We start from the raw sequence: 16735 nt of genomic DNA on the forward strand, positions 1-16735 counted from the left end.
TGTGCTCTGAACATGAACTATTCTTTGAATCATCTGTCAAGCTGAGGATAGGTGTGGTGATATTTTTCTAAGGTTTTGGACACATTTTGCCTTGTAGGCAATTAAATATTCAAAAGATCCTATAGACTTGCACTGAAGGACAAACACTATTCATATCACAGAGAACCCTAGAAACATACCAGCAATTTTTGCACATGCTAAATGTTTGGTTTAACCTGCCAGTGTACACAGCCACTCATGCTTATCATTTTGTTTTAGAAGCAGTTTACTGACCAAGAGACAAGACCAGGCTGCCAGGAAAATAATGCGGTTTCTGCTGCGGTGCCGTCACAGGTAGGCCAAAGACGAGAACTTCCACCAGGCGCATTGTGTTCCTACAGCCCTGTTGTTCTTTTAGCATGCACACACCCACTCTATTGTATACTTGCACCTTTGAGATGAATCAGTCTTTTAATATCCTGCTGTTTAAAAAGGCACATTTCATAATCTCTCAAGCACACCAACATGACTGTCAGGAGTCATAAGACAGCAAAAGACAAACCTTGGTGTTTTCATGGCTCTGTTAGAAAGCCCTATTGTGTTTGGTCCCATTTCCCCAACCCAACCCAACCTCAGTGTGTACTAATAGCTGTCTGGTGTTGTTTTGCTGTTTATGCAAAGCCCCTTGATGGACCATAGACTATTCAAACGGGTGAGTGCAGCCTCAGTAAATCAGTTCGTACCCCTCGATTTCTCTTCTTTTATCTCCCTGTCTCTCCCTTTACTTTCATCTTGTTCTCCATTTTCTTAATCTATGTACCTTGATTTCGGACTCTGCTGTTTCCTATGACTCTATCTGTTCTTTCTTTCCCTCTTTTCTTTTATCTTATTTTCTCTATTGCTTTATGCCTGCATGCATGACGGCCGACTTGGGCCCGAGTTGACTGAGCCTTACATGAGAGAGAGAGGACTATAGATCCCACTAACCAGCAAATAAAGATGATGCATTAATTGCGAAACTAACAAAGCACTCTCTCTCTCTGTCTCTTTTTTCTCTCAATCTCTCTCCCGATCCCTTTAAAGTCTCCTCCATCTCTCTTGTTATGAGGATGCTTATGACAACACTAAGGACTGCTGGGTAGTGCATTGGGCAATTGCATGATGGCTAAAGATATGGAGGCTTTGCTTCTATCAGGGCATGCTTGGAATAACATCCCTTTCTCTATGGAAGAGGAACTGTCTTGAATGCCTGGCTGCCTGTTTTATACATCTCTTTCAGGTTTTTTAAGCTTGATTTGGGGGCTGAGGGTGGGACGGGGGTCAAACTGTGAGCTAACGGCGTGTATGGGGGTTTAAAATGTCTTTAAAGAAATCTAAATATTTAATTAAGAATTTGATGTAATTTCTGTGATGTACTGTGCGTGAATTGTAGGGTTATATATTGTCATTCTTTCAGTGTTATAGTGTTAAGATGGATGGTTTACTTTAGATTATGTTGGATTCTAAGGTTTTTTTATTAATATATTAATATGTGTTTGCTTTGTAATCCGACTCTAGACTATTAGTTGTAAAAAGTAGATTTCAAAGAATACCATTTTTTCCCACAGATTTATAAAATGCCACATTTTTACTAAAAGACAGCCACCAAAAAAGTATGTGGACGTTTAAATCACACTTAAAAAAGGTGTGAATGTCATTGGATTAAATGCAAAATATCAAACCAATTATCATCTGTTCTCAAATGCTGAACAAGAGCTACTTTTCTGAGCAGCTGGACTGTGGACGTGTTCGACTAACATGTGACAGCCACAAAGTATCCAAAAAAAATTATTTTAAATCATCATTTTAAATCTACCGTTAATTATTTAAACCTTCTGTCCTGTTTGAAAAGTGTGCTTGTGCTATCTTTCTTTAAAATAAATGATAATTGCTTTGATGTTTTGTTATCTAATGCAATAGCATTAAGACATTTTTAAGTGTGACTTAACTTTCTGAGCCGCTGTATCTGTGTCCTATATGTTCCTTGAGGCTTTAAAGGTCTCTGACATTTATAGTGGGGTATATTTGTTGTTCTTTGCTGATTCCAGTGAGAAGATATTAATGAAACTGGCAGGTGTATTGGTTAATGCTCTGTGATTCCTCTAGGGGCCCAGGATGCTTGTGAACCCTCAGGCTAACCCTGCATTACTCTGTTTTTTGGTCTATTTTCAGGGCGAAAGAATTGAGAAAGGCCAAGGAACATGAGAGCGCCGCAAAGAGCCCCGTCGCAATGTAACATCTCCGAGTGGACTCTTTCTCTTCCTCTTCATTGTGTTTTTACAAGAGACAAACAATTTACGGAAAAAGCAAAAATTATTCAGGAAGCAGAACACGGAAGATCATCGGAAATGCGACGGTTGAACTCTTGCAGCATTGTGACTGATTCTGCTCCTGCATTGTGTTATTTCTCTTTACGGGGAACTGAAATAAGACTATTGGGGAAATATGACATTATCTTCATGGCATTTTTGCACTCTTCATAATTTTTTTTTTTTAGATTACAAAAAAGGAAAAAAAACGAAGGAAGACCAAGGAGCAAAGGCTTTTTATTCCGACCAGCGCTTGTAAAATATCAAAATATCACATCAGAAAACATCATGCTGGAAGCCGCTTCAGATTACATTTTATATTTTGAAAGGAAAATAATACAACAATCAGTTTGGGAAAAAAAAGAACAAAACCTAGAAAATGTAAACCAAAAAAAGGCCTCATTTCAGTGACCATATGCATGCAGAGTATTTGAAATCAGTCTCTCATCTCCACAGATCTTTGTTTTTGACAAATGCTGTCCGATCATTCAAAGGGAAGCCTTCATATGAATGTAGATGGGGTCAGGGCAAAAATGTTGGGTTTGAAATATCAGTGTCTTACCTTTGTCTTTTTGGGGATTTAGGGGACTTCTGAGGACAACTTAGGGGAATGAAGCGAAGCCCTCTGGGTTACTGTTTTGTGTGCACTGTTTTCAAATTTCTTATGGGTCCTTTTCTTAATGTCATTTTGCTGGCCTGACTTTGTGTGTCCCGTGTTTGTTGAATTGAATCTGGATACAGTGCATGTGTTTGAGCAAAATGCTCCTGCATGCTATGTAAATGTTTTGTGTTTTATTTTCATTTATTCATATCGGTGATATTGTGGCACCATCAAAATGGACCGTATAAGCCTGTTTGTTTCTCAGTATACTGTTATAAAGACCATTATTTTTATATAGTTCAGTTATTTATTTATTAGCTTTATTGATTTTTTTTTTTTTTGTGTGTGATGGTTTTAAATAATCTCCTTATTTTAAAAACTGACCTTTTTTTAATGTGAACTGCACTATCAATTGTGCCACAGCGCCAAACATATATTTGCAAAGGTTATCTTCCATTTGTGTGTGTGTGTGTGTATGTTGTGATATGTTTCTTCATTGTTACTGTTGGTTGATTTCGAAGAGCTCCAGAAAGCCGCCACAAGCTTTCCCATGGAGTTTCACTGAACATTGCCTTGACTTTTTGACTTTTTGAAGGGTCCCTATACAGAAGCTTCAAAAAAATCCATATTTTTGACTATTTAGTGGTCCCTGTACATATGAAGATAGGTGAAGGAACATTGATTGCCAGAAACATTTTCCGAAGAGGATTGTATTTAAGAATATATAGTATTTTATTCATAAATTGGATTATAACACATTAAGAGACAAACAAAAAAATATATTGTATAGTTTTCTTTGAACGCCCAAGATGTACGGTTGTATTGTTTGTAAATATTGTAAATATTGGTTGCGAAGAAGGAGCCATGTGCATGAAACTTTAAGACATTGAACATAATGTAAAGATAAAATGTAGTGGCAATGGTCTGTAATAAGATTTGAACAATTTCACTAGAAGTCTTTGTTGGAAATGTTCTTTCACGGAGCATTCCCTGAAGCATGAATCACGATAAAACCGTAGATTTAGCAGAAGAGCCAAACGAATCCATCAGACACAACTGGAACTTTCTTTTTCAGGGTTAGTGGGAATAAAATAGTATTTTGTTTTGTGTTTTTTAACCGATGGTGACCGGTCATGTGAATGCTACAGGACTAAAATAAGCTATTCCTTTGAGAAGTAGAGAGGTATCACAGTATTGGAAGAACTAGTATTGAATGACCAAACTTCACTCATGCAGCCAACAGTTGCAGCTGAGGTTTCTAGAATAAAGAGGATGAAGTGTCTCCACAGTTTCGTCTTGTATAACATGACTAGAATGTGTTCTCACATTTTATCGTCTTGAACTCAACATGAACAATGGTCTTGGATGGAGTCAGGAGGTTAAAAGTAGGTCATGTAATTAAAAATGATGTTGACGTGAGGGTTGTGAATGGTTATTTCAAGCAGGCGGTTCCCATACACATGCTTACATGCTAGAAAAATGTCACACACGAACTGGAATCAAACATGAAAACGGTCATGGATAAATATTGTGAATGTAGCTCAAAAAACATACATTTCGACTCTCATCAGAATCTACGACTGCCATGTGTTCAAAGTTTTGTTTTTTATTATTTCTTCATTTCTTGGGGGGCTGCTACCAACATTCAAAACCCCATGGTTGAGTCACACTGAATCATATAGGTTTCTTTTGTGCATTTTGTTTCTCTTTTATGCTTATGGAAACAAGCACGACGTCTTTCACAAATTTCTCCGAAAGAAATTTGAGACTAACTGACCCCCTGAATTTCCAAAGCGAATTCAGCTGACGAGAGGCATCATTTTAACTTACACCAGCACATTTTGCCTGTTATAAAGGAAGGACGAGGAAAGAATGTGGTGCTTATCTGCTGAATTATTACCTACGTACTTTTATTTCTACTCCCCACATGTAGATCCATTGTTTTAGAATTGAAATGTTTCCTCATGATCTCAGAGACTTGATATCAGTATTATTATTATAGAAAGTGCCTAAAACATTCGACCAATATCAGGAGTGTGTTGTTCCTAAAGAAGTCGACATGAAAACCAATGGTATGCAACGCTAAAGGCTGGTTTTACTGTCCGATCAGGAGCCCAGGTCTGTTTCCTCTTCTCACACCCTTTTCACTCCCGAAGGCACCTGTCATTTTGGGTTTTTTCTGTCCCCTGTTCATTCCAATTCTATCTCCCAAAAGCGATTTGTTAAAAGATTTTGAGTGACCCAATAACATACTATGCATGCTTTCATTATTTCTGTCATTTTGTGTGCTTTTCTTTCTCTTTTTCCATGTCGGATCTAAACTGGGCCAGGAAAGTAGGACATGCTCGGTGAAATTGAGACATTATATAATAGTTTTATCCAGTTGTTAGATTCAAGTCAGAGCACAACTCCAAGCGAAGGTGGCCACCTTTATGTCCCTTACCATCCAAATAGTATTCTTCCAACTTGAAACTTCAGGAATCATAAGCGAAAGTCCTCAGAATTCACCAGGAAAAGCTGTTTATGGATCACCAGGTATATGTATGTTAGTTTGGGTCATTCATCGTAGGGAAGGGAAAAATCTGCCTCCCTTTTGTAGTTCTACTCAGGGTGCTAAAACAGGGAGAGGGTGTTTAGCATGGAGACTAGATTAGGTTAGGTTAAGTCTCCAGGTTCAGCTCAGAATCAACAGGACAAACCACTGGGAATATGTACTTCCATGTGTGCATTACTACAATGTTCGCTTTGTTACAAACCACTGCTTTCAGAGACAGACTGTCACTCGGGTAACAGGATAGACCGTGTATGTTTATAGAGTTTTTAGACCATTTTTCCAAAACTGAGCAGGTATCATCATTCGTGCAGGTATCATCGCTCATTTAGTATTGCCATATCCCCATGGGATTGGGAATGCATAAGTATACCTCAGCGCCAAATAGATCCCGTCCTCTTCCCGTCCTCTTATGAGACAGCTCAGTATACGTGCATCCAGATCATGCTTTCCGTATTTTTGTGTCAGATAGGAGAAATATGCACTTTGTACAGCTCACCATCCAAGTTGAATTCCCTCTCCGAGCCCTGGTGCGTTATAAGTGCGTCTGTATGTGCTTTATCTCGACGTATGGACACGGATGACCACATGAGCACATGTGAAGGTTTTAGCTGAGCGAGGGAAAACACTACTGGTGCAACTGGAAGTTTGTACGATGTCCTAAATCCTCTCTTTGGAACTCGGGAAATGCAGGTTAGGCTTAAACAGAACTGAAAAACCACTCGATTATAAGCTTTTCACTTACAAGTACAGAGCAATAAACACTTTGTTTTAGACAAGCTCTTTAGGTTGAAAGAATATGGATATGTCAAACATTTAAAAAAAAAATGATGATAATAAAAACAAAAACAGAAAAAAAAAACAAAAACAGAAAAAAACATTGGGACATGCTTAGTTCACTTCCTCTTATGCAAATACAGGTACACCGAGAGAGGTGTTCAGTGGTCTGTGGACATTGATTTCATATTTCCCAGCCCTAATGCACGTTTTCATCATTTTAAAATGAAGAATAGAAAAAAAAGATAAAATATGAGCTCATATTTCTTACAGGGCAGTGAGCTTTCAACACTCTGCATGTGAAGCTAGTATAAGACCTCTGTTTTCCCCTCTCTCTCTCTCTCTCTCTTTCTCCTTCATACCTGCTTTGTGATCCTTGTATCCTCCTTTTCCTCCTCTGATAAATTTTGCCTCATGTGCTATTTTCTCGGCCGTCTCCCTCTTTCTGTCCTTCTTGTGAGTTTAATTTATTTACATTTATTTATTTTAATTTGTATTTTTTTGTTTTGTTTTGTTTTGTTTTTGCTTTGTAACTGTGCATGTGAGAGCATCACTGAATTGTTGGATATGTTTTAAAAAAAATAAAAAATAAATAAATATTCAGCTGCTGAAGCCATGCAAAACATTTTGAATTGCCCTTAAAATGGAAAATGTTTTCTGAATGCTTTATATAATTTCTGCTGTAAAATAAAATCTTAAAAGAGAAATGGTGCTCATGTTGTCCCTGTTATTTTGTGTGTCAAACACACAATCTCAGTTCCTCTCTCACTGCTGACATAAAAAAGGTTTACCATAATTAACTCTATATTTACACATTACAGTCTACATAATGAAACATCCATGAAGTTACTTAGTTAACACTAACTATAATTAAATCTATATTTTATATTTATAGAATTATATTCATTTGAATTCACATTTTTAAATACAAGCAGTTAAATTACAAAATTTCAATTGTAATATTAAATATTAGTAATATAATTCACAGTATTCATATATTTATTTTAATATTAATTATTAAAAAAACATTTAGACATAGAAACTATTAATATAAATATAATAAATAGTAGCAATATAGTATATAATATTATAGTAAATTGTTGTTTTATTATCTATATGTTGATTTATATATTAATTAGTATTTTATGCATTCATCAGTCACTTTCAGCTTGAGTTCTTTCTCTGTCCGCGTGCCCGTGCTCTCAAACACGCGCGCGCTCACAGTAGCAGCTGTAGTATCAACGGGGCCTTCACAAAACACATCAACTCCGCAAACATGTAAGTAAAACTGCTTGAACATCACTCACACGAGCTCAGTGAGTTCATACACTTATGTGTTATTATCGTGTTTTATATGTTCGAGGATATCAGTGAATGTCAGTCTCATTGAGTGTGTTTGTAAAGTTTGTGTTGTGCTAATGGGTGCGAACGCGGCTAAAGCAACAAGTTAGCTTAGCGTTAGCTTCATGTCATATATCGATTTTTATTCACTATCGGTTTTTAATTCTAGTCCATTTCAGTTGGGATTAGTGCATACGACGCTGTCAGTGAAGTTTATGGTTAATTCAAGAGTTTTTGTGTTTTTATAACCGTTACATGCTAACGGCTGGCGGTCTGCTTCTGTTCTGACTGATTACAAAGTTTGTGGAAAGTTGAAACTTTAAGAATATTTAAGATACAGATGTCTTACCATAGTAATAATATATTTGGTTTGCCTTAGTTATACGTTTATTGTCATTTATGACTAATGTGCCTTCAAAGTTGCGTCCAAAACTTACAGATTTACTATAAAACGTTAAAATAAAATAGTTAAATTAGCCTAACTAAAGATAATTTCATAATTTCAACAACCTTATAGCAGTTTAATTAATATGCATTGATTCAGTGTTATAGAGTCTGGAATTTTTTTGATGACATGCGATGAACTGTAAACATGAACAGTTACTTCAGACAAGTGTTTATTAATCATAGGAAACATATTTATTATAATTTATTAAATTATATATAAATAGTAACCTGTTGATTGATTTAGGATGTTTACATGAGAATAATTTCCTTCCCCACATAATTTAAACATCCTATTTTTTAGCTCCAATCAACTAAAAATAACTTTATCAAACATTAGAAGATGTTTAACATATCATTAGAAAATGTATATGCAATTTAATTAGAAAATGAAAGTTTGGTCGAATGTTATATGTTCGTATTAAATGCTTTCAATGTTTATTAATGAACCTTATTTGTAAACCATTCACCTTTTATTGCTTTATTGTACTAGTGAGGAAATGCACATGTTTGACATTTGTGACTATTCATCTTTATTTACTTACGTTTTGTGCTTCCTGTCCCTTTCTGAATCACAGATACAGATCAGGGCACAAATGTAAACGGTCATTCAGCGTTTGAACAGCTCTTCATCTTTTAGTTATGTTGCAATACGCTAGTGTAAATTGTGCTGTGTATGTAGGTTAGATATGCCGAGCTGATTTATAATAACACGTCTTAAGAGACTGATAACCTCAGTACATAATCTATTCCACTGACAGCCGTGTGTAAACATACTAACTCTGTCTGTCTGTGATGGGAGTGATGCTGATAAAACACAGAGCTGCTACGTCCGTTTACAGGTTTAAACATAATTTTAGATATAGTAATAAAATAGAAGTGGAAATGTTTTTCGACTGATAGTTATTGATTTAAAAGGGAATAGTTCACCCAAAAATGAACATTTGCTGTGAATGTACTCACCCTCAGGATGTCTGAGATGTAGATGAGTTAGTTTGTTTCATCAGATTTGGAGAAAAGGTGCTTTCCATCACTTGCTCACCAAATATGGATGCTCTGCAGTGAATGGGTGCCGTCAGAATGAGAGTCCAAACAGCTGATAAAAACAACACAGTAATTAACAAGTAATCCACACCACTCCAGTCTATCTATTAAAGTCTTCTAAAGTGAAAAGTTGTGTGTTTGTAAAAAAAAAAAAAAAAATTGTGATTAAGATGTTTTTAATTTTAAACCATTGTCTCTAGTTAGGAAACTAGTCCTCTATCCATAATACTGGTTTCTCCAGGGTAAAACTTCTCCCGTCTGAATCAGGAGAGAAATATGCACAGATCAAGCACCATTTACAAGCAAAAACACTTCTAAACAAATAATTTTGGTGGTTTTTGATGAGAGGGGACAACAGTGGATGGACATTATTATGGATTATGGACCAGCATTTAGGCTCGAACACACGATTTAAAGTTAAAATATCTTGATGGATTTGGTTAAAAAAAAAAAAAACACCGAGCAGCTTTTTGCTTCACAAAATGTTTAAAATTTAATGGACTGGAGTGTGGATTACTGTGATGTTTTATCAGCTGTTTGGACTCTCATTCTGACGGCACCCATTCACTGCAGAGGATCCATTGATGAGCAAGTGATGTAAAGCTACATTTCTCCAAATCTGTTTCCATGAGAAAAAAAACTCATCTACATCTTGGATGGTCTAAGGGAGAGTACGTTTTCAACAAATCTTCATTTTTGGGTGAACTGTTCCTTTTTTCATTATGTATATATATATTTTTTTTATTGATTTTTAATGATATAAAAAAAAAAGTCAGATCATGATGAAGTGTCAGCATTATACCCTTAATAAATGGAGGTTGGTTTTGTGTAATATTCATTTCTAAAAGCATGTATTGTGTTGTACTGCTGGGGGATTTCAGCAGTGATATTTCTGCCACGATCACATGATCTGAAGGCTTACGGTACCTTCCACGTCTGGGTGCGGAATGCGTGTGTTTGTCTTTGCTCCTGATGATTCTCTCATACTGTCTCTTTCAGTCTTCCCTCGCCCCTTTTTATTCTAACAAGGTTTACATTTCATCCACAGCATTAGATGGGAGTGAAGTCTGGCTCAAGGCCTTTCATATGTGATTTTCTTTTACTGATGTCTTCTGAAATAAGCGTAACAGAATTTGACACCAGATTAAAAGTCACTGTGCAAAAATGGCTCAGTTAATTGTGAGATATTGTGATAGGAGGTTTTGATATCTAATGCAAATAGTGTGTAGTAGGGCTGCTGTAAATCAGATTTGAGTCAAAGTCAGTGTTTATGCTGTATGTATGACGATTTTGATTATGAACCTGTTCAAAGTGTGTTGTCACGTCTACAGTTTCAGCTTGTTGAATGTTATAGCCAACCTTCTTTTTTCTTTGTGTTTTCACACCACGTCTTACCTGTACATCCTCTTTTATAATTCTCTTTATGGCGTGTTTGTTTGGAAAAAGCACATCATGTTTGTTTAGGTGTCTTTTATGCAGCTCACTCTGTTTTCATTCAAACCTGTAATTACTCCACTATAAAATAATAAAAATAAAGATTCTTTATTGGCTTCTACGGTGCCATGAATAACCTTTATTATCCATAGGATGTTTCCGTTCCACAAAAGATTCTATATAGTTGGAAAACTTTAAGATTATAAAGATTTTAAGAACTGTTCACTGAAAGGATGTTTGGGGAATCAAAAACGGTGGTTATATGGAATCTCTTGAAATTTTAATTTTTTAGAATGCATTTATGTAGTCAATATGCCACTAGGTGGCATTAGAATATCACATGCTGTTTGCCACACTAGATTTCTATTAGAATAACACAACAGGACATTTATGTGCTCAACAGATGCTTTCTGACTAAATCAACTTACGATACACAGCCTAAATCACATTAGCACAAGTAAAGAGTATATTTTGCTAGGGCTTATTCACTTTAAAAAATAAATACTGGCTGCTCCAGTAGATTTTTCTTTTGATTTCCGTGACTTTTCCAGCTAACCTGACAGTTAAGTATTTTTTTTCTATAACATTTGAAATGTAAGATGGTTTTCTCTTTCTGTGTCATAGGTCCGCCCCGGGTGCAGAAGGCTCTGGTTCTGCAGGGATGTCTGGGAGTAACCGCAAACTGCAGCATACACAGGCACAGGTGGATGAGGTAAGAGGACACACCTGACACCATTTCCCAGCGTTCTTCATGGTTGGCCATAAACAGTCGACTTGATTTCTGTCTCTCAGTGTGATGCGAACAGTTACACAATCCCAAGACAACTCATGACAGTAACAATGTACAATGACTAATGCTCTCATTGAATATTTAAATTAGCTTTTAGACTCCTCCCATTGCAGACATGACTTCAAGTGTGTACTCTTCTGTTTTTGGGCGACACATCAAATACAAGCTATAATGACATGTTTTGTCTACTGCTAAATTCCCAATTTTCCTAAAAACTACTAGAAAATCATGTTATTGTTCTTATTTAAATGTATTTATTTACTCATTATATGGTTATGTAAGACAAAATGAGTGCAAATGTGCTGAGACAGGTGACATGAAGAAAATATGAGACCTCCTTGTATAAATGTGTTTTATGAAACGAGTCACATTTTTCTTCATGTGCATATCTTTGTGTCTAAGCAACACTGTTTCATCACCAGTAACATGACAAGACGCCAGCACAGTGGCTCATGAGCAAAATTACCCACCACTGCATAACGAGTAGGATTTCACAGAGAAGAAGCCAAATCCAAGTCTATGAATATTAATATGCAAAAATGTATATAATAATTTATACACAATAGTGTAGATAAATATATGGAAGCAAATCACAGTTCTTCCTACAGGCAAAGACAAATAAACCATACTATTTATTAGAACAAACCTCTAACTGTACTATATTTGTATAGAAATATAATATTTATTTACACTATATTACTAAAGAAATTTATGTTGTACTACTATAACAAAAGCACAACTGTTTTCAACATTGATAATGATAGTAATAATTATAATAAATGTTTCTTGAATAGCAAATCAGCATGTTATTAGAATGATTTCTGAAGGGTCATGTGACATTGAAAACTGGAGTAATGATGCTGAAAATTCAGCTAAAATGTATTCAAATAGAAAACCGATATTTGAAATTGTAATAATATTTAATTATTAACAATATTTATTTCAACATTTAATTATTTAACAATATTACTGTTTTTACTTTATTTTTGATCAAATAAATGCAGCCTTGGTGGGCATAAGTGAGTATTTTTGAAATCATTTTAAAAATCCTACCAACCCCAAACTGGTAGTGTTTGTGTATGTGTGTATATATACATGCAAGGCCTAAAATATCACTCGCCAAGTGCCAAATGCAAGTAAAAAAAGTCAAAATGCTGCTTTGGCGGGTAAATGAAACTGTGTCAGTCACCAGATGGCCGGTAACATTTTTATAAATTCTAACAGTGCAATGTTGTGAGAACATAAATGTGAACGATGCTTCATATAGTTGTATAGTATAGTTGTCTGCATTTTTAATGTTGATCAGAGAAAATAAGACAAAGAAAAAAACCATCATTCACTGCTCTTGAACTTTAAAAAAGATACACCTGCCTGAAATGCACCGTTTCCATTTGTATCTTTGTATAGTAGGCTGTTTTTTTGTGCTGTTGCTTGTAATTTGATTTGCTCTTATTTTACAACTGACTATTTATTAGTCTTTAAAAATGTAGACTATTAAATGTATATTGGTTAAGCTAGTAGTTTTAGCAGGTATCGAAACTGGAATCAAGGATGGTGGATTTTTTGCTATTATCTAAGCTTTTGGTGTCGTAACTGGCTTTTTTTTCTGTGGCTGGTAAAAAATATTTCTGGCCCGTAAATTTCCTTAAGTCACCAGCCATTGGCAGGTCTGGCAAAAAGTTCGTTTTAGGCCCTGTATACATGTATCTCATTTCAAAATTGGATTTAAGGTAAATTATATGCCATTTAAATGTTATGGAAGGTGCTACTCTCTCTCTCTCTCTCTCTTTCTTTCTGTGTGACTCCTCCCTAAAGTGAGCGGCATAATCCGTCAGCAGTTTTAACACATCTCTTCTGCAGCTCACCACATGATTTCTGTTCAAGGAATTTTACACCAGGACATATGCAGGTCTCTGCGCACTTTATACCCATTGACCTCTCCCGTCAGACATCTTCGTTCAGTCTGGTGCAAGCTCATAGGCTGCCGGTCGGTTATGTAACGCCCCGTCAGTATGGTTATGCAAGTGAAACATGGATCTGCACACGCTGGCTCCCCATCCACACTGATCTCTCTTAAAGGGGCGGAGCTACATCAGCCTGTCACAGGGTTTGTGGAGCACTAGAGCATATATGAGGAGGCTAAGATGTTTGTGTGCCGTTGCCATTGACTTTGTTATGCAATTCTATTATAACAGGGGATTTTTTCGTGCTTTCCATTACTTAAAACATCTGCTGAAGACGTAAGGATTGTTCAGATCGAATATAAGCAACAGGAGATTGTCATTCTCTAGGGCTTCTATATTTGATAAAGAATAAAACATAAATAGATAATAAACTCAAAACATAGCTTTTGAGTAGATCGAAGTGTAAGCACACATTTAGTCTCAAATAATGCATTCAATTCTGTTCGTCCCAGTAGGAAACCAGATTGATTCTCTTGAAGTCAAGAGTTTATATATTGACTCTTCAAACACAGTCATACTGTTGAAGTGTATTTTAATGTGTGCCGTGGACATGCAAAACTTTATCAGTTACTGTTATCATTCTATTTTAATCTTTCTTTGTATAGATTGTTGATGAGTGGTTTTAAGGGGGAGTGATGTTCTCATTCTAATGAGAGAAAAAATAGAAAAATGCACTCCAGACAAGATGAATCATCAGTGTTCATGGTTTGTTTTCCAGAAAGAAAATTTTAAATGCAGAAGTTATTTTTTGTCAATTTTTAGGAGTACATTAGCATATATATATATATATATATAAATGTATATATATACACAAAAAAAACTGTTCAAATGTTTTCTTTTATGTCGTAAAAAAAATGTAATTTAACAGCATCATTACTCCAGTCTTCAGTGTCACATGATCCTTCAGAAATCATTCTAATATGCTGATTTGCTTCTCAAGAAACATTTCTTAATATCAATATTGAAAACAGTTCTGCTGCTTCATATTTTGGTTGAAATCAATTTTTTTCTATATTTGTGTATGAACAGAAAATTCAGAAGAACAGCATTTGTTTATAATAAAGTATTTTGTAACATAAGTTGCGTTGTTGATCATTGTCAATTTATTTTTTACAAATCTTACTGACCCCAAACTTTTGAATATTTTATTTATTCATTCATTTATTTAAGCTAACAGAACTGCAGATTGTACTTTAGATGTGTAATAACTCTGACACAGACTGGTTTCCCAAATGTTGGATAATCAAGAGAAAATATTTGTCTAACCTTGACCTAGTTGGACAAATCTTGCCTCAAAGAATGTAAGTGTATTTTGTTTTCAGGAAGATTTATTTTTTATTTTTTTACTAGCAACAAAACATTTGTCATTTGTCACATTGTGCTATGTAGTTCTGTGAAATCTCATTGGTCTGAAATCCTACTCTGTCCCACTTTATATCAAATATGGTCAGATTTGCTGTGATTTATCTGTGTATCCCGCAACACATGCTGCCAAAAGTCTCACATCGTTAAAGTCGTCTTCAGCCATGCTGCCAAAAGTCTCACATCGTTAAACTGATTAATAAACCTGCAGCGGTGCTCACACAGCTGTTTGTTTACACACATGGCAAGATTCCTTGACCTTGATTACTTAGCATCACTTTTCCACAGTTTCTCTAAGAATCCTCTAAGAGGAATATTCTCCTTGATCCAGGTGGTGGACATCATGAGAGTGAACGTCGATAAGGTCCTGGAACGAGACCAGAAGCTGTCTGAGCTGGATGATCGTGCCGATGCCCTGCAGGCGGGAGCTTCCCAGTTTGAGACCAGCGCCGCTAAACTCAAGAGGAAGTACTGGTGGAAGAACTGCAAGGTATATCAAGGATGCACAGGAGAGATATTATCATACACTCATTTAGTTGAAATACGTTTATTAAATATTAAGGCTCCAGAGATAATTGGATGTTTTCCAAAAGATTTGCTCCCAGTTTTTGAGTTGTGTTCTTCATGCATCTGCAATATAACAATAACATATAACTGTAGCATAACTCTGTGTATACTATAGTGTATATAGTGTTATACTAGTGCCATACTGTGTTATACTATAGTATAACGATAGTATAATTTCTGTGTTTCCCATAAGATCAAATGCAAAAACGAATACACTAATATGCAAAAAATAATTATTTTTTGTCTTATTGTAAAAATACATAGAGGTTAGTTTTTGTGCTCACAAAAGATCATAGTAAATATTAAAAAAATATAAAGGTCATTCCATATATATATATATATATATATATATATATATATATATATATATATATATATATATATTTACACACACGTGTGTGTATTAAGAAGATGAGATTAATATAAGAAAAGTGGTCATTGCTAAAGCAGGTAGCAAATAATATAAAAAGTGAATAACTTTTGAACTTAAGGCACCAAATGACAATATGTTCTTGTTTGTTGTCTTTGCAGATGTGGGCCATTTTGATAGCCGTGGTTCTTGTCATTATTATCGTCATTATCAGTGAGTATCAAAGTATTCACAGCCTCTTTAACTCCCTAACATGGGTGGCAGTTGCTCAAAATGACCCTGATCATTAGACGCCAGCCGAATGTATTTGATGATTATTAAATATATGGTACTCTCATGAAAGTATATTAATATTAAATCTAAACCCTGCTCTTTTTGTCTCTTTCAGTCTGGACGCAGTCATAAAGACAGAAATCTGGTTATGATTGGAAGAAAAGATCAGGATATGAAGTAGCATCGACTTCAGAAGAAAGAGAGAGATATAACGAACGAATGAATGAATGCTCTTCCAATACGTTCAAACCTGTTGATTTTCACAAGCATATCTTGTAAACTATCCTCAGTGTTTTTTTTTTCTCCTTTTTTAGGTTTTGTTTTAATAACTAGGATTTGAACACTCTCAGAAATAAAGGTACAAAAGCTGTCACTGGGGCAGTATCTTTTCTAAAAGTACACTTTTGTACCTATTACAGACCAATACTCAAACTCTAAAAACTAAAACTTACCTTTAATCCAACAAAATGGACCCTTTAGGTACAAAAATGTACCTTTTGAAAAGGTACCGTCCCAGTGACAGCTTTTGTACCTTTATTTCTGAGAGTGAATATGTTCCAGAATGCCATTTCCATACACATCAAACACACTCCTCTGTGCAAACCACAGGACAGTGACTGACGGTGTAAAGGTTACAAAATGATCCAAAACTATAACGCATACTTTCATGATAATATGAGAGTCATTTTGCTATCATTTGGAGGTCAAGTCATATTGACCAATACTCTTGTTGTGAAAGCCATTTGCCAAGATCTCATTGATGTATCCCTCATGGACTCTTTAAGTGGACGGCAGTAATCAGACACTCGTTTTCACTGCGTCAGAGTGTTTCTGTGCCAACAAGACATAAGAGCCTTTCCTGAACAACCACAGACGTGCCTTTAAACAAC

The 16735-nt window shown here is 35.5% G+C and overlaps 2 protein-coding genes across 18 annotated transcripts in view; both read left to right on the top strand.

The window, feature by feature from the left end:
* The window catches only part of LOC109098356 (calmodulin-binding transcription activator 1-like), a 285375-nt gene extending 279026 nt beyond the window's left edge, over nucleotides 1-6349 (top strand). For 10 of the 17 annotated variants that reach the window (XM_042766801.1, XM_042766808.1, XM_042766813.1 and 7 more), the window contains 3 exons: nucleotides 259-333; nucleotides 661-691; nucleotides 2191-2370. In XM_042766801.1, the coding sequence (XP_042622735.1) occupies nucleotides 259-333; nucleotides 661-691; nucleotides 2191-2223 (139 nt within the window). In that variant the 3' untranslated portion in view covers nucleotides 2224-2370. The other 7 variants (XM_042766802.1, XM_042766809.1, XM_042766803.1 and 4 more) reach the window with 6 other exon arrangements.
* A 1074-nt stretch (nucleotides 6350-7423) lies between these two features.
* On the top strand, nucleotides 7424-16086 carry LOC109098977 (vesicle-associated membrane protein 3-like). Its single transcript, XM_042766821.1, has 5 exons — nucleotides 7424-7534; nucleotides 11144-11231; nucleotides 14967-15125; nucleotides 15734-15785; nucleotides 15961-16086. Coding segments are annotated over exons 1-5 (318 nt in total). The 5' UTR covers nucleotides 7424-7532; the 3' UTR covers nucleotides 15978-16086.
* Nucleotides 16087-16735: the final 649 nt, after the last annotated feature.

Source organism: Cyprinus carpio, chromosome A11, assembly GCF_018340385.1.
Source record: "Cyprinus carpio isolate SPL01 chromosome A11, ASM1834038v1, whole genome shotgun sequence".
Lineage (NCBI taxonomy): Eukaryota > Metazoa > Chordata > Actinopteri > Cypriniformes > Cyprinidae > Cyprinus > Cyprinus carpio.